Source organism: Saccostrea cucullata, unplaced genomic scaffold (genome assembly GCF_032062105.1).
Source record: "Saccostrea cucullata isolate Sc308-1 unplaced genomic scaffold, CSIRO_AGI_Scuc_v1 ctg756, whole genome shotgun sequence".
In the NCBI taxonomy this organism is placed as follows: domain Eukaryota; kingdom Metazoa; phylum Mollusca; class Bivalvia; order Ostreida; family Ostreidae; genus Saccostrea; species Saccostrea cuccullata.
The window spans coordinates 295,326-320,777 of NW_026930876.1; the positions used below are offsets into that span (position 1 = coordinate 295,326).

The following is a 25,452-nucleotide window of genomic DNA, read 5'->3' on the forward strand; positions in this document are numbered from 1 at the left end:
CACTCATCTTGGACTGTATGTCAACCATTTAAAAGCTATGAAAACGTGGACCCTGGTTACCTGGTCAGCTATGCAGCGATTTAAATACCCCAAAATACAATAGGTCGTAACTGACCAATACCTGCAAAACTTAACTGAGGTTCAATAAGGTAACAAAAGTATAGAGGTCCAGTAAAGGGTAAATAAAATAAAAACCATAAACATAATGTAAATGCAATTAAAATTAAATATTGATTGTGACAGTCTGTTTACACTATGATTAACACTGAAATTATGTACACCATCTGTGAAATATCGCTATACCTTCACAATAACATAAATAATTTACCTGGCCACACGGCCATTGATTCAACACGTCGATACAGACACGTGACTTTATCGACCCAATCAGTGCTCGGCATGAAATAGGCGATGACTGTTGCTGAAGTGACAGAGCAAATAAGTGGGGAGAAATAGTCAATTCATTAAATTAAAGGTAAGACATTTTCATAATCTATTAGAAATATATTTTTGCAATAACTTTTTAGTGGCATAATTTTTTTATTTGAAATTATTTTCTGTTGGTAAAGATCAAAGGTTTCTGGGACAGGTTGCACCGTATCAAACACTGGGAAAGAGCAATTGTTTCACGAATATCGATTAACAATTTAACCTGTAAATGTTCACATTTTTTCAAGAAAATCTCCATCGTGAAAATAAATAAATGATCATGATGTATTTTTTTTTTGTTTTAAAGTTTCGTGTTGATGCATGGGAACAATCAATTGTGTGTTTCCAAAGTTCATTTTGATTTGTTCAAGATAGTTCCAAGCGACCAGTTTCCTTATATACAGTGTATATGGAAAGTTGAAAACGCCCTTATTAAACAATGTCCTCTAAAATGTTTTTAAATTCAATGTCGCTGTAGAAATACATGACTGGACATCTGATAGTTATGAGGAAGAAACATCGTTCACCATGTTTAACTTTGAACGTATGCACTATTCAACCCCGGAAAATAACACTTTGCATATTTCCTTCTTAACAAACCCCAAATGAACTGGATACTTATTAGAGAAAATGGCGGTTCTATAAATATATAAAGCTTTAGCAAAAAAAAAAAAACTGACTAGAATTACAAACAAAATTTAATGGCATCCTTTGTCATAACAAAAACATATGTTCCCGATGCCGGGCCGCAGAGAATGTATCTAAACATACGGTTCACCCTTAAACTAATTTGCTTGTGATCAATTACATGATGCACGTGTCCTACACGAACACGCTAATGAAGTTTTGAGTAGCTTTTGCTCTCCCCGGTGTCAGCCTAATGCATCCAAAATATAAACACTCTCTAGATTGTTCTGCTACAGTCATTGTAGTCAGCTTTTAGTATTGGTGTAGCTTATTCCTTTCAATGATCTTTAATTTTTTTTCTTCTCTTCCCCTGTTTTGTTTAGTTATTGTTTAAACCGGTATTCATTTTGCTGAATATTTCTAGCATCAAGTACCAGCATTAAATAGTAAACTGATGTAGTGTTTGGAAGCTATGCTCGTTTCTACATTTTTTGCCTCTTAACGTTAAGTGGTCTGCCTCTTCTGGACGCTTTATGTAACTAACGTTCTGCATTCCCTCGGCACCGACAATGACACGATTAAAACCGTCGAGATTATCAAATTTACCGAGTATGGATGTTTGATATCAACCATAAATCACGTTTGTCTTTATCCTGGCGGACTGATGTGGGGCTTCCATCTCTGATCGATAATCTTCTAGGAATGGTTCAGCTGAATTTGAGCTACAATGCACTTTTCTCGTTTCATTTTACACGATTGCTTTTTATGTGATTTAAAAAAAAAACAACATTCCAAAAGTGGGTTTATAGAAAGTGAATGTTTTATTTGAATATGCATAAATATACATCTTTTAAATTAATGGATAAAAAAAGGTTAAAATTGCAGATGAAACAAAGGGTTTTCTGTTTCTCTACATATTTCATGTATTCAGTATAGTAATTCTTCCTTTAAACATTTTAAATTTTCCTTTAAAGAAAAATATGCGCTTTAATTTTTTAAAACAATATTCCAAATTTTTACATCAAACAAAATATTCCATAATTTTATACGTAAAAGGAAAACAAAATAACAATGGGGAGAACAAATAAATAAGCGAATAACGCCGTCTGAAGTCTGAAATTAAAACATCGAAATCCGCAAATTAACTAATAATATTGAAATACTTTGAGTAAACAAGTGAATGTGAAATTAATAGGATTAGAGTCACTGAGAAACAAAAGTTTGGTTTGGAGTGAAGCCAGTTTCATCAGAATGTAATAATATTGGTTCGGTAAGTTGTCCTAATCCCTCGTTCTCTTTTCGTGTGATTACAGGGCGGGATTCCTGGAGGACGTGCGTTGATACAGTCACATAACTGCCCCGACTCTCCTAAACACCGAGCACTGGACTAAACAGCAAAACACAGGGTAAATAATCTTATATGCATTTATTTCTTCATTTGTTAAAATTGAAATGTGATATATTCAAAAATATCTTTGACAGTATTGGGATTCTTTTAAAAATATAATTTTATATATTCAGAAAAATCGATATGAAACAAACATATTGCATGTTCTTTCTTTTGGTACCCTCAATATTGATAGAACACACGGGTATATACTAGTATTAATTAATATGTAAGTATCTAAATTTAAATCCTGTAACTAAACAAAGCTGAAGAAAAATAGAATTTGAATTTAACAAAGTATTTCTTTAAAATTAATTATTGACAGAAATTGGAATCGTGTACGCAATTAATCGGCAGATATGCATATATTATTTATTTATGAAAATGCGGAACAATGTACATGTATACAGAATAAGTTTGTTATTTCTGATTGCAAAAGTCTAGAAGATCAGTCGAGTTCTCCATACACTGTATTCGGTTTTATTACGGTTTTATGCTAATTGTAATATGTTAACATAGACGAGGAAAGCGAATTCCCACAGCGGCATGACCGATGGATATCGAGTTTTATTGCCCTAGGTTGTTATGTCCAACTCTCCTTCGTCAAATACAGTATAAAAGTTTTGCGAAGAACTGTGACTATTTCAATGTTTCTACACGATTTAAGGGGACCGACTATAGTTTCCATTGCGCAATATTTTGCGCATCATAGTAAAATGAAGCGTATTTATTGTTTTAATGCAACTTTTTTCGCTTAATTATTAAAATTAAACAAAATTAAGAAATTATAGGTGTAAAAATGTAATTACAATTCGATATTATAACTGATTATTTAACCGATTTTGCAATTGATTGGTAGGATGATGTCACTGCAGTGTCTTTTTGACGTTATGGTAATCTGAAGCTCTTAAAGAAAGGGGTAATAAAAATATTATTACAGAAAAAGTAATAAACACACGCTCTTGAAATTTAAAACATAGAAATTTTAGAATATCTCCAATATTTTTATTATGTTTTCTTTTGAATCCATTGTTTACGTCATATTTTGTAGTACTCTATAAAAATAGTGAAATTTGCTATTTTTTTGCATTTTGAGATGCCCCCTCTCTTAACAAGACAGTAGAATTTTGTGTTTCTTACATATATTGTATCATATAGTATTACTCATAAAATATTATAGTTTGAACAAAATGCCTAATGTAGTATTTGTATAATTTGCTTTAAAGTGCTAAAAATTGGCATTTTCCTATATAATCCTATAGTAAATGTACCTGTATTTTGAGACGGTCCCTCAAAAATACCTGGACGGTAGATTTTCCCCAAACTTTGCATATACACTGAAGTAAATGCAAGTTATATATGGTATAATAATGAAGAGTGTCGCTATTGTAGTTTTCACACAATAAAACTATAGTCGGCCCCCTTAAATTAAGTGAACTGCAGTCTTAAATATCACAACTCCATAAAAAGTTCCGCTACATTTTAAAATGGGTGTATAACATGAATAACAAAAATTATAAACAAACACAATCTGAAATTTTAGACCATTGAATGAGAAAAGAGATCGAGGGAGACAAAAACGAAAAAGTGAGGGTGGGGGTGAAAGGCCTTCTATATGATTTTTTTTCTGCATTGTTGCAAAAGAAATATTTTTACTTTTTAAAATGAAAATAAACATTCAAGGTCACATAACTTTTATATGTACGTATATTTAGCAATTGTATATTGTTGGAGAAAGTACGCCCTTCAAATATACAAGACTTGTTATTATTTCGATTTTTTTCACTTAATCTTTGGAGGAAAATTCTTATCAGAGTCTAATCAACAACCAACCTAAATTTTATAAAAATCTATGTATAAATCACTGACATTTTTTGTTATACTTTCGTCAACCAGTAGCATAATAATAATATACCATGCAGTTATCATTATATTGTTGCGGGTATTTTTTTCTGTCTGTGGGATAAAAAATATTATTAGTTTTTTATAATTGTAGAAACAAGTGTCCGAGGCATAAACCGGTATTTGTATTATATCATATTAACTTTTTTTTATCATTTACTGTATTCCAGCAGTATGGCAAACGTTCTAGATCTTGAGGACATTGTCAAAACTTGGGCCTGGACGAACTTTCTCAAGGTTCGCTCCAAAGAAAACAGCAAGCTCCGTCTGGAAGATGTGCAGATGAATGTCAACTGGTCACGTGTTCGATTCGTCACGGAGAAGCCAGTGTACGAAGACAAAAATATGGAGAAAATTCCGAAAGCTCAAGTTGTATTTAGGTCAACATATCACAACAATACAGAGAACGAACAAGAGCATTCCTTCCAAACTGAGAGAACAACGTCTTGTGTGAGTACAACCAGCATGGAGAAGGGATTCACCAAGGGATTTAATGTGGAACTCAAACTAGGACTTCCGGAGGAAGTGGCCGAGATTACAGCGGGATTTGGGAGAGAGGTGAATATGCAAACAGGATTTGAGGATACTTGTGAAAATTCCTTGACCTGGGCAGTAAATAGCACAATTAGGGTCAAGGGAAATCATTCCGCGACGGCGGATCTTGAGGTGCGGGAAAATGATTTTAGTGCCAAATATAAAATGTTAGTAAAAATTCGAGGAATTGTGATTGTATCTTTAACGAATTTAAAAGACAATAATTCGTTTATCCAGTCGTTTGAAGGAGATTTTTCCCAAATAATGAAGGATGAGCAAAAGAAAGGAACGACTGGTTTTACGATAGAAGAAAGGACTGTACATTGGGTTGTCGAGGGTAACTGTAGTTTCCGATTCGGGGTGGAGCAGCAAATTAAACTCAAAGAGGAACCGCTTAACAACTAAATGATGAAAGAGGAAATCTATGTGGGGGAGATGTAGGACTGGACATATTTAGTCTTCGTGAAAGGATGATAAATATACTTAATCGCCGGTATCTATTTAATATGATTGAGTGTGTACACACGATTTAGTCATGTATACTTGATAAACGAAATTCCTGAAATGTTTAACTTTGAAGATGATTTACAATGTGACCTTTAATTTTCATAGTTAGATAAACCGGTCCATTTTGGACAATTAATTTATTGGGTATTATTCAAATCAAAATATGAATCATCAACCTGCTGTAAAATATGATGGAGTATACACGATTATGATGGAATATATATACTTAATTAGCCTGCATAGTACTATGGACAATTAATTTCTTAAGTATTATTTCAAACGACCTATGATCAAGATAGATCAACAACTGCTGTAGAATATGATTAATTCACCATATCAAGATCTACACATGTTCAGATGCTGATTTTTGAAAACCAAATGTGTCTTGTTAATAACTTTAAGAGTAAACCTGTATCCCAGTAGTTACCATAACAAAAGAAAAAAACAAAACAAAAAAAAAAAACAAAACAAAACGAAAACAAAAAAACAAAACAAAGAACAACCAGATACCAAAACTAACATGAATTTTATTTTTTAAAGATCACAGTATCTACTCATTGATTATTTACAGATCTATATTTTGGGTAAAAAGAATTATAAAGTTATGAACAAATAATTAAATTATATGATAAATAAACAACTAAAGTAAAATACATATAATCTTGTACTTTAATTTCAACATTATTGCACAGCTAAAGGATATCTACTGAAAAACAGTACTATAAACTATTTACATATATATACAGCATACAAAGACGGATTGCTTACAGTTAGTGTACAGTAAAAATATTTTTCCATTGAACACTAAAATTAAAGTAACTATAAACAAGTCATTTTCATTAATATTGTTTTTTGTCAGCTATTTAATCATTACGTTTATTAATTTTTTAAAATATAGTCTTATATAATATTCTATGTACATCAAAACCCTTCCAATATAAAGTTATTAATATCATCAACAGTCATCGAATATCATAGATAGGATAGAAACAGTTCTTTGTGATGTATAAGAGGGAGTTAAACATTAAAACATTTAGTCATAAATCTTTAATTGATACAAGGTAGTTCTAGGTTTTGCAAAGCTAGCAACATATGACAGGCATAAAAAGTAGAAATTACTGCATGCATATTTTACTTCAGCATATCAGTTGATAAGTATAGGTACAATACCTCATATAAAATCTTGTTGACCATGATATCAGCTCAAGTACTAAATGTTTACAAATAAGCCTTCAATCCAATCAGAGGATTCATCCGATTTAATATCCTTGGCTCTGCTTTCTGTGCCTAGGCATCTGGATCCTGATCAAGTCCATTCTTAGAGAGCTGCACCGCCCACGAACTCTCTTCCTTCTTCTTCAAATTTAGAATTACCTGCCCCTTTTTAAACTGAAATGGGAAAATGCAGTTAACTATATTGAAGAAATTACTGCTAAAACTTAATTTATCTTATGATTCATAAAACTGATTTGTATCCACCCAGGTAAAAAAAAAACAACCCAAGATTTCGTAATACATTTTTTTGCTGTTAGAAGGATAAGGCCTTGTAAGTTTCATAATAATTATAACAGATGAAACTTTGGAAATGGACTCTTTACCTCAGGTTTACAATTAGGCTCGATGTCCCCGGGCAGTTTGTTGGCTTTATATTCATACTTGATCACCTTACCACCCTTTTCTTCTATTTCAGCAGTGAACTGTAAACTTCTACAAACACAGATAATTACATAATCAGGCAGATCAGTAATACTTAGTCCAAGACTGGACAATCTGTGTGACTAAGCACTGCTTAGGGAAGATAACTCCTCATACCTTGTCTCTGGTTTAACTTCTACTTTACAGTTTTTGCTGGGTTCCTTTGCCCCAAACACTTTTGTTTTTAAAGTCAGTTCTGGGACAATTACAACAACACGAACAGTGGTCAGGTCTATCTCTTCAGCAGCAACTATAAATAAAAATTCAAATACATCAGTGATTTACTTTGCTTTTGAGATCTATTGATCTACACATACAGCTGTATACCATACTGTCATTCCGTAATCGGTAATCACGCTATTGATTTCCCCAAAATTTATTTCATTTCACAGACAAGATCTAAAGATAATAAATTTGAATTCTTTATCAAAATCAACTGCATCTTAAAAACAAATTAAATTTTATTCCTCAGTGTTTGCTTAGGATAACGAGCGTAAAGCTTCACATTTTTTCCTGATCAAGCTGATCAGGGCGTGTCTCCTATGTTTACTTAAGTGCATTTGATTATTTTCAGCGAAAATTTGGTCTCAAATATATTTTAATTATCAATAATACATTGTTACCTGTGGGAATTCTAGTATCCGTTGCCATGCTGAAGCTTTTTTGGGTAGATACACACAAAAATGTGTAACTATCAAAGTGAAAATAGAGACTAAAAGCTAAACCACAAATGTACTTTTTCCGGAATGTAACAAGATATATAATACAGACAAGTTTTTTTTGAAAATGAATACAATACTACAGAAGTGCACGTTTTTACATGTATGCACGTGGGTGCAGCTCGATGAGCTTAACCAACTAGTGTACGGTTTCTCTTTGCATTCTATTTTTCCTACCCGAGGTACAAACACCTTAGATGTCTTCATCACAAACCGCCCCTCCTTACTAAACAGATGCATACCTTGCCTGGGCCTTAGTGACCATGACATAGTCATGACTGACACAGATAAAAACCTGTCAGACGCCTCATCCACTTATGGAAGAAAGCCAACACAACGAAGATGGCAGAAGACCTTGACAGTGACCTGGCACACCTCATTGATGGCTCCACACATGACACCCCCATAAACGACCTCTGGATCACCTTCAAGACAGTCTGCCTCAACACCATTAGGAAGCACGTACCAACCAAGTGGACTTCAAGTAGATTTAACCAACCATGGTGTAACAGAAAGATCAAGCAACTGTCAAGACAAAAACGAAGAGCCTACAACACATATAAAAGATCAGGCAAGGATAAGGATCGACAGAGACACAGACGCCTGCAGAAATCAACCCAACATGAATGTAAGAGTGCCTATAACTCATACGTATCAGGCATGGTGCAGGAGGATTCCAACAGTAAGAAACTCTACTCCTTCATTAAGAGTAAGAAATGCGACAGCGCTGGGATTGCTCCTCTACGTTCTGATGGGAACCTTCATGGAGATCCAGAAACAAAAGCCTCTCTTCTGAACCAACAATTTTCGTCAGTGTTCACCACAGAGGATACATCTAATATCCCATATCTAGGCACTAGTTCCACCCCATCGGCACCTGATATCAGGGTCACAGAGAAGGGCGTACTGAAGCTCCTGCAAGGACTCAACCCCAATAAGGCGACTGGCCCGGATGAGACCTCCACTAGATTTCTGAAAGAGATGGCTCACCCAGTTACACCAGCACTCACCAAGATTTTCCAGGCATCCATTGACCAAGGTCAAACACCTGAGGACTGGAAAACAGCGAATGTCTCGCCTATATTCAAGAAGGGTGATAAGAGTAAGCCTGCAAACTATCGTCCAGTGTCCCTGACCTCTGTGTTTTGCAAGGTAATAGAGCACATCATCCACAGCCACCTGATGAATTTCTTCGAGCATCACAGTATCCTAACCGACTACCAGCATGGGTTCAGGAAGAAGCGATCCTGTGAGTCCGAACTAATAACAACAATCCAGGACCTCGCCATGAGTATTGAAAACAACACCCAGGTTGATGCAGTGCTACTGGACTTTTCCAAAGCATTTGACAAGGTCCCACATGAGAGATTGCTAGCCAAACTAGACCACTACTGGGTACGAGGCAACCTACTCAATTGGATCAGGAGTTTCTTGTCTGGACGAACGCAGAAGGTATTGGTCGAGGGCCATTTCTCACCAACCGCACCGGTTACATCTGGAGTGCCCCAAGGAACGGTCCTCGGCCCATTGCTATTCTTGGCATACATAAACGATCTACCATCCAGAGTGAGGTCCAAGGCCAGGTTATTTGCGGACGACTGCCTTCTGTATTGGACCATCACTACAGAGGCTAACGCCAGACAACTCCAGATGGACCTTGACAACCTCCAAGACTGGGAAACAGACTGGCTAATGCATTTCAACCCAGACAAGTGCGAGGTTATCCGTATCACCACCAAACGGAAGCAACGCATTACCCCATATTACATCCATGGGAAGGAGTTAGCCACTACTACCAAGGCCAAGTACCTAGGGGTCAACATCTCCAACAACCTATCGTGGAACCATCATATTGATAGTGTATGTAAGAAGGCAAACCGCACCACTGCCTTCTTAAGGAGGAACCTCTCGCCCTGTCCCAGTAACATCAAGGACAAGTGTTACAAGACATTGGTCATACCCCAGGTAGAATATGCATCCACCGTCTGGGACCTCACACAAAGAAAAACATTGACAAACTAGAAGCTGTGCAAAGAAGGGCAGCTAAGTTCGTGACCAATAACTACAACACCACCAGTAGTGTCACAACGATGATTGACAGGCCAGAATGGGAAAGTCTACAACAACGCAGAATTAAAGCAAAGGCTATTATGATGTACCGTGTCATCCATTCCCTTGTTGCCATAGACCTGCCTCCCCAATTCAGCCAAACAGGAGCAACCACAAGGGGACACCAACAGCGGTACAGGATCCCATTTTGCCGTACCAACGTCTACAAGGAATCGTTCTTTCCTACTACCATCAGGATATGGAACCAGCTGCCAGAAGACACCATCAAAGCCATATCCCTGGAGTCCTTTAAGACCAGGATTCAGGGATACAAAGCACCATAAACAAAGCAGGACATGTTTTTATCAGTTTTTAAAATTGTAAATAGACGCGTGGACTCCCCCTCACGTACACGTTTTTAATCAAAGTGAGAAAATGCCGCAGCAGCGGCCCTTCTCTTGACAGGAAGAAGAAGAAGAAGGATTTTTATTTTACATTTACAACATATCATTGGAATGAAACAAAAAGTTTTAGGGAATTTAAATAGGAATATAAAATGTATATAATTATAGAATTTATTTATAAAAAATATTCTCAAGAATTATACAACCAAGAAAAGTTATATTTTGATACAGATCTAAGCACCCTCAGTAAAAGGAGATTCTGATGATCGAATGATATGATACACTGTATTGTCAAATCATCTGAAATACATGTAAACTTAACGTGCATAAGTTTCAGTATAACTATTGAAGTGCCTGATAAAATCTTGCCTCTGTTTAAACCGGTCGAATAGACAAGGATAGCGACTTCCTCACCAGTTTATGGATACCGCCTTTGTCGTGTTCTCATCATATGACTGAATTTCTATAAACGACACTAGAATGAATTTGAACTACCATATTTTTAACTCTTTTTTCAGAGGTTCGTGTTTGCTCTATTCAAAAAAGTGTATTGTTTCAATCGACTTTTGAGTGCAATTACAGTTAGTAATCTTCATATTCCATTTGTCATTTGTAAACCTGACTGTTACTTATTTGTCACTGATATCACTTCATTACTTTGTGCAGTTATAATCTGTTCAAATCATAACCCCTGTATATTGGACTGGGCCACAATATGGGATCAAAGATTTAAGAGGCCATGTCAGTAAGCATTGAACTTTCTATGGAAAGTCAAAAATATGAATTTTTTCTTAAAAAAAAGTGTATGAATTATTTCTGTCACAAATGACAAAAAGAATACAAAATTAGCGATTTCAGCCATAATAATTGAGTTGTATCCAAGGAAAACTGTTTCCTTAGTTACCAGACAAACTTTTTACATTCATAGATATATTTTTTGAAAGACTATTCATATGCAACATATTCACAAAATTTGAGCTAGAGCTAAATTTTTCACTTTTCATGTAAACTTATAGTGTGAAGAAGCTCACTGCTTATTGCTTACTGACATGCCTTGTAGACTCTCGTGGATATAGATGTATAGGATATATCTTGAGAACTCTCCTTCTCAATTAAATATATGGAGATAACGAACAGCATTTAAGCTAATACAGTCCATGAAATAATACAATAAAATTGCAGCAGAGCAAACACGGACCCCATAAACAGCAAAGTTGGGATCATGTATCATGAAGGAGTGAGCATCCCCTACAATGTGCTCCTTGTATTGATTGGGAAATAATGGAAAAATCTGTCGTCAATTCAGTGTATGACTCGATGATAAATTGTATTAGCTGACAAGGTTATTGTATCGACCATAGAACTTACGAAACGATGTCTGATTTATTGACTTCAAACGAGACTGCTGATATTCTTGTTTTATCAACTTGTTTGTCAATAATTTACCTCGTTATAGAAAATGTACATACGTAGAGCATGCTCTTGCATACTCAGTAGCGAATCAACTGAGAGATAAACTCCGTGTGCAGGTGGAGAAGGATAAAGAATTATACAACTGAGATTAGTTATAATATTTTAAAACAGATCGAAGCATCCTCAGGTAATAAGATTCTAATGATCGAATGATACGATTTTGTCAAATCATCTGAAATCAGCTAGGGTGCATTGAAATAAGTTTCAGTATGAAGTGCTTGATGAAATCTTGCCCCTGTTTTAACCGATCGGATAAATGATTAAAGGTCAATAGCGAATTCCTCTCCAGTTAATGGCAATTTACAACCTTGCAAAGCTGGCAAACATTTCAAATTGCCGGGCACTTTGTAAAAATTCAGTTTTGAGATTTTCAATATTCCCAACAATTAAAATGAAGTTGAACTGGATACTGTATTCCTAATCTTTATAAATAAAGATATATATACGGGTTCCAGAAAATGTTAAGCCAAGCTCTTTGTTTACTCCTCACACCAAGATATTACATCTGTAACAACAGTGAAGGAGAAACTTCAGCAGTCCTGTACAACTAAATAATTGTTTGAAAGTGGTTTAAATAGCTATAGATACTTAAAAATTCCAAGAAACTTTTGAAAAAAATTGAAATCACAAAATTAAACCGAAGTCGATAACATTATAAACTTATGACTTTTTAACTTTTTATACAAGGTATATAAAATACTGTAATGACTTTTTAACTCTATATACATTTTACAACCATTCCTTGCGATCTTTGACAGCCTTCTTTTCAATAAGAATGGAACTCGCCAATTTACTTACCTTGACATTTGTTATTCGTAAAATTATTTTGTTAAAAAATCTTCTGATAGTACATAAAAAATAATGCTCTGAAGTTGATTTTAAAAGATGCACGAGTTTCTGATTGTCAGTATCTGAGTGGTTTTTGAGACCAGTGGGTCTTCGAACATTCTAATATCGGAATTTCCATATGTACTAATATTGCGCCCCGCTCATAGCAGACATATTTTGGATTCATTCGAAGCAGAATTTATTCAAAAACTTTGACACGAGAAGGACAAAACACTTGTTGTGGCCTTAAAACCGACATTTTGATATACGGACAACACATTATCAATTTATAATAGTTACTTCCAATCATATTTCGACTTTTATACATCCCAGTGAGCTTTAAAGAAAAGATATCACAGAGTGAATCTGATAATCTGTTTCATATTTAGATCTTTAACTAGAAATGGACTTTATTAGCATCCGTTATTAGCGGACCTATTTTTATATTCATATGAAGCAGAATTTGTGCAAAATCTTGTGCGTGAAAAGAAGAAAACACTTGCTGTGGCCTTCAACTCGACATTTAGATATATCGACGACGTATTGTCAATTAACAATGGTAATTTCCATTCCTACGTCGATATGATATATCCTGGTGAGCTTGAAATAAAAGATACCACGGAGTATGACACATCTGTTTCATACTTGGATATTTTACTTGAAAAAGACGTTAATGGTAATCTAACAACCAAGCTATATGATAAACGTGATGACTTTAACTTTTCTATCGTCAACTTCAATTACTTATGCAGCAATATACCTTCATCACCTGAATACGGAGTGTATATATTTCAGTTAATTCGATACGCAGAGCTTGCTCTACTAAAGAACACTTTCTAAAACGAGGTAAATTATTGACAAGCAGGTTGATGTAACAAGAATATCAGCCGTCTCGTTTAAAGTCATCATTTCGTAAGTTCTATGGTCGATACAATGACCTTGTCAGCAAATACAATTTATCATTGAGTCAAATGCTGACTGACGTTTTTCATACTAATTGTTAGTCCATTTTTTATACACCGAATTGACGACGGTTTTTCCCGTTATTTCCTGATCATGTCAAGAAGCACACGGAGGGTGTGACCGGTCAGCAGGGGATGCTCACTCCTCCATGGCACCTGATCCCACCTCTGATGTTTCGGAGGTCCATGTTTGCTCTGCTCCTATTTTGTATTGTTTTATTGACATTGATATTGAATACCGTTCGTTATCTCCATATCCTACGTTCATGATAGCCTAAAAATATCTTTGATATAAACGTTCAAATTTTCGATCGCCAGCTTCCCTTACTTTCGAAGCAATATACTCTTATAACCTACCTATGGGGTTTATGTCACAGTTCCTTTTTTAGTGAAAAAGCAGTTGTTAATGCTATCAAAAAGCCTGGACTTTAATTCACCGTGGAAAATGCTATATTCAAAGTTATTTTCGCCCTTTTGCACTTGCGAACAATTTTGCCCCTTTTTAAATTCGCCCATTCATAGTTCTATTTAAGAATAAATGCTGTGTAATTTAAAAATGGTCAAACGGAAGCGAAAATTTCCCTGTATACAGTGGTAATATACTAGTATATACATAATATATAAAAAGTCGATAAGTCTTAAGCTTTTCTTTTGTTTATTTTGATAAAACTTTGTGATTTCAAATTTTCCAAAAGTTCCTTAGAATTTTTTTGTACATGAATTCACATCTGATTAACACCGTTAATAGAATACAGGTATATTGTTGCGCGATACTCCTGAAGTTTCTCCTTCACTACTCTTAATATGTTAGAGAGGCTTGGTAAAACATTTCTTGAAACCTGCTATGCATCTGTGTTTGTAAGGATCTTTATGAAGTTTCGGAATACAGATGTGGCAATTTAAATTCATTTTGATTGCTGGGAATAAACACACAAGAGTATGAACAGTTTTGTTAAACGTCATTATTTCGCGAGTTTTAAGGCCGATACACATGGCATTGTCGGCAAATACATTTTATAATTAAGTCAAATGCTGCTGGATGTTTTTCATACTAATTGATATGCCATTATTTAAACCTACATTTCTTCCTATTTTCCCATATTTTGATAAGGCTGATTGGTTGGTAAGGGATGCTCACTCCTCCATGGTACCTGATCCCATCTCTGATTTTTATAATACGGATCATTATCTCTATTTTTCATCATCTTCTTTTCTGTTACACAAAACAGTGTGAAAGACAACTACTTAAATAAATAATCATTTAATAAAAAAATAATTAATGGTGATGAAGAACATCAACTTAAACTAAGACATAAGGTAAAATAAATACACAGAATAACATAAATATAATAGTATAATGGCAATACAATGTAAAATGTGAGAACTGTCTAGAGAACAAGAAGCTCTAACTTTTCCTGGATAGCTGGAGCAGAATATCCGCTAGTTTCTCGTAATCACTTATCTCGTTGTAAATATTGGCGGACAGTCTCACATAAAGCTCGCCTTGAACAGGATAGATTGCAGTGTTGATTTTATGTGTCTTCATGATATCCATGTAGAGATTTTCTGAACCTTTCTGAAAAAGAATTGACAAGACACTGTCATTGTATTTGATATTTAAATATTTACATTTCCAATGTATTTGCTTGAGATAAAACAACAAATAAGGTACAAGCTTTATAACCTCATAAAGCAATTTGCTCAGCATATGATATTTTCTCGCTGCGTGTTCCTTAGTAATACACCTGAAGGGAATGCTTTAATTTCTGTTTTATGATGATCAATTAGTTTGTTGGCGTGATAATTTAACGCATAAATGCCTTCGGCATTTTTGCAAATTATTTTGCGAGCAAACTGATTGATCACAACATAAAACCCCCCCAAAAGAGACAGTTGTTCCTTTAATGTATATCTTACCCAAGTCTTCTCATAGCCTTCAAATTCTGGTAACAATACAAGTCTCATGCCGGGAGCTTCCATTGATTTCGGGATCTGCAGCACCTCTGTACCTAATTTCTCTGCTATCAACTCACTGGCTTTGTCCAAGAGGTTTCTGGTGAACTTGTTAATCCTTTCCTAGACGAGTACATGTACATGTATATGCAAAAGAAGAAGATAATGATCCGGGATCGATCTAAAAAAATCTATAAACAATACACATCTGTGAAATGGACAAAACACGGACCCCTGGAAATTAAGAGGTAGGATCACTGCCTAGGAGGAATAAGCATCCCCTGTTGATCGCTCACATTCCCCGTGAATAGTATGTATTTATCAGGTAGAAGAGTATATTAAAAGAAATTCAATAATTTACATCTCACTCAAGTAGACCCTACAGAATACTTTGTTTGCCAAACTTCAGAGGAGTTCCTAATGACCCATTAATTTCACCCCTGTATTTCGATTTATTCAAAACATAAAGATTGTGAGAATTTCAAGACTAAAAAAAATCGATAACATACCCTCCCTCCTACGTCCTGGTAAAACTTTAGAGACTCGGGTAACAAAAAATACGGAATATCATCACGTGTTCCTTGTCTACAGAATTCCTTCTGAAACCCCTTTTTATACATATGTGACGTCACAAGAGGAGTGCACCAATCCTGGTGATCCTTATGAATCCAGAGAAAGGCGCATCCTCTTGGTGTATAGACCCACTTATGGAAGTTTCCTACGTAAAAATCAGGACTGAGTTCTTCAAGGCTGATCTCCACTTGGCCGGGTGCATGAGCACCGTCAATTAAAACCATAACGTTTCTCTTCCTACATTCCGATATCATTTCTTTTAACGGTAACTTTAGTGCTGTTGGACTTGTGATGTTATCTGAAAGGTTCCAACAGATGAAAATATTGAAGATAACGATCAGTGATTGACCTCAATAATATCTTTAAACAATAGAAATCTGTTTAAGTTCTTAAACATGCAATTTTTAATACTTATAATGTACTGTCATTAAATAACTTCAACATAGCCTTTGATTATGTATCTGATATCATTTTAATGTTTAAAATCATACCTACCTAACACTACGAGTTTAATTTTGGGATGCTCGGCCAGATATGATGTCATACTATTAACCACCTCCATTTCATCTCTAATGGGAAAGTGTATATCAAACTGATGAATATGTCCTCCTGATGAACAAAATGAAAAATAATAAGTAAGAGATGATCAAGATACTAATAATTTAAAATTTTAAATGAAGGTAACATACAACCATTGATGAATATACCTGTGGAAAACTCCGCTACCTTCCGACAAGCGTATTCAACTGCTTTGTATGTATAATTTGTGGCCAAAATCTCATCATTTTTCGTCCATGGGAACGCTTTTAAGACAGAGTTCACACCTGCAGATTAAATATTTTTGTTGATGTATACATAGACCTATATCTATCCCTATAACCTAGCATTAAAAAAATTCATGTATGTATTTTAAATGGTTCTTATCTGTTGTGGCATTTTGTACAAGAACCAAATTTTCTGGATCCGCCCCCAAAAATTTGGCTGCTGCTTCTATTGCCTTTCTAAACAGTCGAGGTGTTGCATCCCTGAAGAACATCCCCGTGTTATCGTTCTGGGTGTCCAGTAATCTAAAAATAGAAAATTTAACATAAAAAGGGAAGATTAGTACGAAAGATGATTTATCTTAAATAAATAATAAACTTTTAGGGACTAAGTGCCTAAAAGAAGGAGGCATCCCCTGTTGATCCGTCACACCCGCCGTGAGCTCTGTTTTGATCAGGTAGACGAAACAGTTATTGAAATTTAATATAAAACAAAATCCCAGCAGTTGGAATGAAACGTTTCATCCCGATTTTGACCAAATGATTATATTTGCTTACAAGATCACCATAACGTTTATCTCTATATCATGTGCATGCATTTTCCAGGAAGTTTGTGCAGTATCTGAAAACATTGCTTATAATTAGTTAATTAATTAGTTGCAAAGTTAATAAAATAATGAATTACAAACAAGATTATTTTTTCACGCTCATGTTAAATAGAAAAATTGAAGTACATTGACCTAAAATATTATATGAATATGATGTAGAATTTGCTTACTGTTTTTGTTTTTCCCTTATAATCAAAGGTACCTCACCATACGCTCCGTGATTTACATAGGTAAAGCCCTCCTCAAAATGAAAACACTGTTTTTTCATAGCTGCACCGAATTCGATCTTCGAAAGATCCATGTTATTAGAAGCTGAGAACAGTCGTGGACTTAAACAGGGGTCTTCCAGTAACTCTACTACTGACTCTTGTGTAAATGCTGGGATATGTTTCAATCCGCGACACCTTTGTAACGATAACAGGGGGTGTTCATTCCGTAACGAGTACACATACCCTTATCTCACTGGTTTATGCGTGTATTGGCCAGGTATACATGTGAAAGGCGGATTAAAATATGCAGTGTCAAAGTGTCGAAAGTAGGACAAAATTATCTACCTTCCTAAAATAATGCAATAGTCAAGGTAAAGACAGGGATGTCAGGAGAACTCATAACTTTCTATTTTACATTGATTTGCAATTTAAAAAAAAATCTTTAAAAAGAATTCATTGGGATATTTTTATGCTAGCAATTTCAAAGAAAATCATTAATAAAAAAAGAAAAGGAGTATTCTATTTAAGTATAGTAGCTTGGCACCTTTTTACATCCTTGGTTTACGGGTTAAACATTAGCATACAGAATTTTATTTGTTTTTAATGTGTTTAACAAAGTGTTTTTAATGATAGCATTGTGTTTTTATAATGAATAATAATTAAGGATATCCGATCCTCAGCCAGGAAGGATAACTCCAAAAATTAATATTTAATTTGAAATGCATCAAAATGAAGCTTAAAAATGAAATTTTTTCATGCAACAATTTTCATTTTATTCATCTTTATAACATTCAAGGTTTTTGGAAGTCTTAGAAAAGGACTTAGAAAAGTTGATTTGTATCCTATAAAAGTGAAAACATTACAGTTTTAGAGAAATAAAACTTTCTTGAATCCAGCCTTAGATGCCAATGCTTATTAGCATGATATGAAATAAGAAGTGATTTGTGGTGTCTTAATTGCAATGATAGCAAAATCATTTTACATTATGTATTAAAGAATACATGACGGTAATAGAAGACAAAAAATACCAAATAAGTATAAAACTCATGACAATTTCTCTGAATGGCTGGATACCTATCGCTTTTTAACCTAAAATATATTTGTTGATCAGTTTGCAATTAGAAAATGCATTGCTGATCTTCCAATTCTGCAAAAATATTGGAGATTTGACAATTTACCCTATATAATATGATTAACTTTAATCTTTAACTTTAAAGAAATACTGTGGATAAATTTACATAACTTTGCGGATTCAGAGATACTTTTATGAATATTTTTGATTACTTAACTGCTAATTTTATAAACCTGAGGATCGGACTACCTTAAACAAAAAAACAAAAAAAAAAAAACAAAACAAAAAAAAAGCAAAGTTTTAACATCCATCGCACTAAAAAAGCCGGAATATTCCCTCGGTTTCTCAATTACATGGGAATGGGCGGAGTTATTTAGACTAGATATTATAAAATAAATCACTTGACATATTTTCCTTTCAAAGAAAAATTACATTTTCACGACTAACAATAAACTTAAAAAGTTTCCTAGTTTGTATTTTTAAGCATCCACATCTGATTTTCACTACTTCTTGAATCTATTCTTGCATGTTCAGTACCCCTGAAGCTTTTCCTGCACTGCCATCAGTATTTTTAGTGAGGATCAATGAAGGAGCCTTGGTAGAACATTGACTGAAACCCGCTATTTATCTTTGTAGGGTTTTACGAAGAAATCCAGTTTAGGTATGGCTATACAAATTCATTTTGATATTGTTTTGGAATAAAGAAAAAAGAAATCAAAATTGATATTATATTATTTTGAAAAATTCCCTCCCTAGAAAGAGAACTTTGTTTAAGATAGATAATCATGATCAAAATCAAATTCCTGCTCCTCTAAAATGCAAATAAAACAATGTGCTTTACAGAACATGGCAAAGACACTGTTGTAGCCGCGCGCCTTTGTTAAGAACTTAAGTTAACTATAGCTTACAGCCTTACTATAGTTAATTATAGTTAATCAAAGTTTTCACTTTAGTTAATAGTAAGTTTTTCAGCTACAACAAATTTCAGATAGATAATTGGATTAATTTCATTTCATTAAATTCCTAAAAAAAATTCTCAAGTAAAGTTTCATAGTAAATCAAAGTACTTACAATAGTAAACTATACATGTAGTTAATTAATACTATAGTATATTTTTATTAAGGCAGCCCATGCTGATCGTGAAATCTACCAGGTACTGTAAATCACTCTTTTTATTCGCGAGAACTTTATTTTCGCGTAATTACGCGAGACGGTATGCTCGCGAAAATTTCATTCTCGCGTATAATAGAATTCCTCAAGATTATATAGAGCAATGACCATAATTCGTGAAAATTTTGTCTCGCTAAAAAAGAGTCAATGACTATCTCGCGAAAATAAGGTGTCGCGAAAATTAAGTGATTTACAGTATTTTTAATTCATTTTTCACATCTGGGTTATTGAACACAGATGGATATATGGTTTTTATACTGCCCTTCAATTAGTTAATGTGAGATTTTATTAAGTTTTAATCCATTCTGACAAAGCATACATGTTTCTTTTTCATGTTTGGTACATTGCATTGCGTAATCTTAATAGACTTCACAATACATGTATATGATACATGTATATGAAATTGATATGTATAATTTTGTATATGTATATTGAAATGTAGGGGTTCCCTAAAAGTTGGCATTTTAAAAAAGCGACTTAGGTCCTCATAACATAACTATTTACGTCACAAGTAATGACATGTCTAGCAGGATTATAGTTGTAGGGTGATGAATATGAACAAGTACTTTGGAGGATATGTTAAAAAATTTCAGAGAGACCCAAGTAATAAAAGTATTTGGAGAGAATAGTCGATGTATATTTCTAACTTCAACATGAATTATGGTAGTGAATACAAGACTGGACCCTTTTGTGATTTAATAGGACTATCACTTATATTAACAGTATAGATTCCTTTCTATGATATGTTTAATTAAAAATCGGTCTACTTATACCAGTTTAATTTGATTGTAACTATTTGGTGAGAATAGGTATCTCTCATCAGAGTGCGAGCTCCGCAAGCTTCAACTCTGTTATTATCTAAAAAGTAGTTCGGATTGTCTCATAATTAATTGGCAGTCTTAGCGCCAAAGAAAAGTGTGTTGATGTTTTGTAGGTTGCCAAATGATGTTACGTGTTTTAAGCTCTCTGATCGAAAATATATTCTAAAATAAAACTGAAAAATCAAAACAAAATAGTTCTGTACATGTACATATTGAAGTTATTTTAATATACATGTATATATCAAGCTTTTGAAAAATAAAAAAAAAAGTTCTGCCGATTCATATTTTTAACTTCATTTTTAAAAACCAACAATTTGATGAGAATATGTATTTTCTTTGGTTTTACAAGATTTTTGTAATTTAGAAGATAACAGAGGTGTTGGAGCGGAAAGTAAAAAGCCCTATGATGAGAGCTTGATTGGCGTAGTCTGAAGTCGGCTATATTTCAACAAATGAATATCCAAAATCTTATTTATATGTCAATACTATATGTTGTAACTTTGAAGTCATGAGAACTCTTCAGTAAATAATCCAAATGAAATCAGATAAACTCAAAGGTATTTCACTCTCTTTGACCTTTTTATGGAAAACTTTATTTTATTCAAAGCCTGCGTCACCCGCGGGTCTGCTTAATAACAGAGAACGATATTCAAGTACATTCGATGAGCTTATATGAAATTAGAAAAAATATACAGTAACATGCATGCGCAAAATCCCTTAGCTTAGATAATTTTCTTCCATAACAGAGTTATGTCTGGTACTATCATTTCGGAGAATGCCCTTGAACTTTATATCCTGTTTTCAGCAAAATTGTCCTCCGGTTTATTTGTCTTCTGTTCATCTTTCATGGCGAGTCCTTGGTTTCTGTTATAGCGAATAATAATCCTTACCACAGCAAAAAGAATGCATACAATACCAAAGCCAGCAAAAATAAGGGAATATGGAACGCTAATGGAGCTGTAGTTGTCTTCCCCTTCTGCTGCTTTTGTAGAAGCATCCATAGCAATGAATCGAAGAAGAACAGCGAACTCAAATGTACCTGTGAATCCAAACATAAGAATATTACCGCTTACTGTTTGAATAATTAGATATATTTATATTTACTTTCGTTATTTTTCCTAATAAAAGGTTTTAAATAATTTCAAGGAAAGTGATAAGTATACATAACACCCAAGACCAAATCGTTGTAATCTGTTGGGCGTATGAATACAAAAAATATTTATTTGTTTCAGAACATAAAAGCCTGTTTATGCCTATTTTATTAATAGTAAGGGGAAGAGTTGTTACCTGCCATCAATAAAAGGATTCCCCCAGTCACAAACATCGATGGAAATGACACTTTCTTCTTGGCATTAAACAAAAGAATCAACCAACCGACTCCCCCGAGAACGACAGCAAGGAGACTCTCTATCTGCACATCTATCATTGCTGAAGGAAAGTGTTATAACAGGTTATTTACTATACACAAATTAAAATGTCAAAAATTGCAGTTAATCAATTTATCATATAAAGTTTATTTCAAAAACACACAGAAAAACACTTGAGAGAGAGAGAGAGGAGAGAGAGAGAGAATTACATAGCTGAAGCGCCCCATTATTGTTCTTTTCATCATCAAGAGCTAGGTAAGATCTTGTTGAGCATTTATCAAACACACAAGTCCTGGCATAGAAGATGCTCCTCATCATGTTTTCCTATACAATATCGTAAAATGTAAATGATTTACTAAGGTTTTTTTTTCATACAATAAGTGGGTAATTGTATCAATCCTTCCATGAATCAATGATGAGAAAAATTTCACCTTATTGATCGTTCAAAATCAGATTTGAATTACCTCATCCACTATAAATCCAGGAGTTACCATAGAAACGAAACAGAAAACTAATCCAACAACAGACGAGATCAACTCAAGAAACAACGTCTTGGTCTGAGACATACTTTTCTTCTTTGAAAAAAATTATAAAGGAAAGAAATGAAAAAAAATTACAGACAACGCTATTACTTTGGATTTGGTTTTAAAAAATAGTGTTTATTTTTCAAATGTAACAATTTTAGTGTATTGAATAGCTTGATGACAAATGAGGCAAGTTCAAGTAGTTCTTGTTTGCAATCTGTAATCTTCACACTTTCTGATATTTGATCCTTTTTTCAGTTTTCAACAAACTTTAACCATCACCCTCGATGCTTGAACAAATCGATGTTTATTCTGTTTAAATGACACAGTGTTTTAATTGACTTCAAAACATTTTTTTTTTAAAGAATAACAAAGAGAATATGTTGTAATTGTTAATGGATGTCAATGTCATGAGCAGAAAGGAAGGACAATAAAACTCAGAGCTATAATACTGGGTACATGCATGTAAAAAAATAACAGAAAGTGTATTTTTTTAAAACTTAATTTAGATTCTTTTAGTGTACAATGTGTTTTGTAGACCATGATATGTTTATAATAACATGTAGAATCTAAACAAACATGCAAGACATATCCCTATTGCTTTACTGTATTTTTCTTAATCAATAAAAATGATCCAAAAATTAAAATATAATCCGTAAATAATAAATACCTGTAATCTTCAATGGGTTCAACGGTGTATTTTATCATGTAATACAGTCCATTGTTTCAAAGAGGAAGTCAAAACTTATTTGAGCTTGCCCGATCAGTCGGTTCATAAACACAAAGAATTTAAATTGAAAAATGTGAAGATAGAACTAACAGCGACCCATGTCGAAAAATTAATAATTTTATTGGCTGGGTGTTGATAAAGTCATTTAAATTAATTTAATTCAAATATTTTTTATTTATGGGGAATAAAATTGGGCAACAGGCTCAGCCTATTTTAGCCCTCTCCCTACATTAAGGTCAAGGAACAAAATAAATAATAATAAATAAAGGAATGTATAAATAAAAAAGAAAAAAAAACCATGAACTAAAATGAACAAAGTCAACAGAATTGAGGTGAATCATAACATCCAAACTTATTTTTTACTGAATAAAGTTATATTTGTTAAAATGTACTAGGACCCAAAAGGCCCAGAATGTCGATTTATAATTTGATTAGAATTACATAATACTGTACAACGGGCTATTTTATCGGGATATTATTTTAGTTCATTTTGACGTTTTGATGGTAGCCAACAAAATCTTAATCTCTAAAATAGTCAGTATTCTTCTTAGTGTTCAGCTGCAGAGAGCTGAAACCATGTGTCCGCTAAAAATAAATTACGTCAAATTTATTGGCATACTTTTGAGCAGGCAAGAATACCCGCTATATGATTTACTACACAAAATTGTTCTTAACACCTTTATAACTAAAGAAGAACATTATAAGACCTTTAAGGGTAAGTTTTGTACAATTTTCTCTCAAAGAAATATTATTTTCGCTTTGTGTTATTTTCCTTTAGAAATTCACAAACTTGGAATCCTTGAATGTATGTACATGTATGTGCCATCTGATCAGGCGAGCACTAAAATCTTACGCATTATTGTTGTTGTGGCATGTTAAACCCGAGCATTAAAATAATTATTGCTGTTCTGAATTGCACACTGGTGTTACGCTATAAATCCTGATCTTTACAATTTTTCTTATTGACATTTATGTAAATACCAATGATAATCAATCGAAATATTGTAACTTTAAACAAATGACAGGCATTTGATATTATTTTATTAGTAAATAATGAATATTTTTAGATATAAATTCAAAATTTAAAGTTGATCTCCACCACGTAAAATTTTTTTCCTTTCTCTCAGATTTTGTAAAGTAAATGTTTTCATGTCTTCAATACTACCCCAGATGTGCTCTTGACGGTTCAGTGCTCCTAAGTATCGTAAATATTCACTTTTGTAAAGTAGTTGTAACACTTACCATAGTATTGTCACCTCATCTATCTATAGATAGATGTCACATTAAGAGCAATCAAAACATCATTTCAAATCTGTTTGAGTTTGAGAATCCAACATACTTTTCCCGAACTTACACCAGTCATTCATTTTGAACCCATTCTCCAAAATTTGTTACAGTCAACTATTATTATTATACACTAGAATTTATTTTCATATAAAGCACATGGAGTATTTTGAAAAGCATTTTCTTAATCGTACACATTTAGAAAATGATTTATTTTATTAAGTGTAGGATTAAGTGTAGGCATTAAAAGTTAATGGTTTTACCAAAACTTTTAAATGAAAATAAACTACGATCATGTTCGAAAGTCAATTTGAACAAGCAAAGCAAACCTGTGAAAACACAGATTTAACATACGGTACCATAGCGGAGCTAATTCTAATTGTATGCAAATAAATATAAGTGCCTAGTTTGCTCTTCAAGAGCACCTAGAACATCTCACTCATTTTCAACACGATTTAGACTTAATCCTGACCGATGAAAATCCTTCGTATCGAAATAAATAAACTATCCTCGGATACAATGAAATCTTTTCGAATACAAATACGAAATTTTACAATACAAATAAGAAATTTTACAATACAAATAAGAATCTATACAATGCAAATGTAAAGTATAGAATGCAAACTAAATACCGGTATTATTCAAATTTCTACCACGATTATTCAAAACATGAAAGGAAGCCGCCGGACATTATTCTCCAATAAATCACGAACCTCATCAAAAAATTATCAGATCAGAAACATGTATCAAATTAAAAAAATTCAAATGCATGTTTTGCTGTAGAATGAAATACTTGTTTAGACCGCATCGATGTGTCGTCTTTATAAGAAATAAACACTGTAAATTTCATAAAGTTGCTGATGA

At 33.6% G+C, this 25,452-nt stretch overlaps 3 protein-coding genes across 4 annotated transcripts; 1 reads left to right on the top strand and 2 right to left on the bottom strand.

Moving 5' to 3' along the window:
- The first annotated feature begins 268 nt into the window (after positions 1-268).
- Positions 269-5,526, top strand: LOC134230416 (uncharacterized). Of its 2 annotated transcripts, XM_062712242.1 has the most exons (3): positions 269-475; positions 2,370-2,462; positions 4,516-5,526. In XM_062712242.1, exon 3 carries the CDS (start codon positions 4,520-4,522, stop codon positions 5,282-5,284), a length of 765 nt encoding a protein of 254 aa, XP_062568226.1. In that variant the 5' UTR covers positions 269-475; positions 2,370-2,462; positions 4,516-4,519; the 3' UTR covers positions 5,285-5,526. The 2 variants fall into 2 exon arrangements, with proteins under 2 accessions (XP_062568226.1, XP_062568228.1); XM_062712244.1 differs by lacking the exon at positions 269-475 and having other exon boundaries at positions 2,369-2,462.
- Positions 5,527-6,231: 705 nt separating this feature from the next.
- LOC134230399 (uncharacterized) lies at positions 6,232-7,794 on the bottom strand. Its single transcript, XM_062712197.1, has 4 exons — positions 7,705-7,794; positions 7,199-7,331; positions 6,985-7,093; positions 6,232-6,775 (listed from the first exon to the last, which is right to left on the bottom strand). Exons 1-4 carry the CDS (start codon positions 7,730-7,732, stop codon positions 6,674-6,676), a joined length of 372 nt encoding a protein of 123 aa, XP_062568181.1. The 5' UTR covers positions 7,733-7,794; the 3' UTR covers positions 6,232-6,673.
- A 6,974-nt stretch (positions 7,795-14,768) lies between these two features.
- Positions 14,769-17,864, bottom strand: LOC134230400 (uncharacterized). The gene is made up of 7 exons (XM_062712198.1): positions 17,582-17,864; positions 16,970-17,109; positions 16,750-16,869; positions 16,538-16,651; positions 15,979-16,340; positions 15,434-15,592; positions 14,769-15,092 (listed from the first exon to the last, which is right to left on the bottom strand). The coding sequence occupies exons 1-7, from the start codon at positions 17,710-17,712 to the stop codon at positions 14,922-14,924; spliced, it is 1,197 nt and encodes a 398-aa protein (XP_062568182.1). The 5' UTR covers positions 17,713-17,864; the 3' UTR covers positions 14,769-14,921.
- Between the last annotated feature and the right edge of the window lie 7,588 nt (positions 17,865-25,452).

Bases quoted from the DNA above. Each gene is read 5' to 3' on its own strand.
- LOC134230416 (XM_062712242.1), top strand. From the start codon at position 4,520: ATGGCAAACGTTCTAGATCTTGAGGACATTGTCAAAACTTGGGCCTGG.
- LOC134230400 (XM_062712198.1), bottom strand. From the start codon at position 17,712: ATGGATCTTTCGAAGATCGAATTCGGTGCAGCTATGAAAAAACAGTGT. The intron at 16,652-16,749 runs GTATATTCATCA...TTTGTTCATCAG, and splicing joins GGTAGCGGAGTTTTCCACAG to GAGGACATATTCATCAGTTT. The intron at 15,093-15,433 runs GTAAGATATACA...ATTCTTTTTCAG, and splicing joins AAGGCTATGAGAAGACTTGG to AAAGGTTCAGAAAATCTCTA.
- LOC134230399 (XM_062712197.1), bottom strand. From the start codon at position 7,732: ATGGCAACGGATACTAGAATTCCCACAG. The intron at 7,332-7,704 runs GTAACAATGTAT...TTTTATTTATAG, and splicing joins GGATACTAGAATTCCCACAG to TTGCTGCTGAAGAGATAGAC. The intron at 7,094-7,198 runs GTATGAGGAGTT...CTGTGTTTGTAG, and splicing joins GAAGTTAAACCAGAGACAAG to AAGTTTACAGTTCACTGCTG.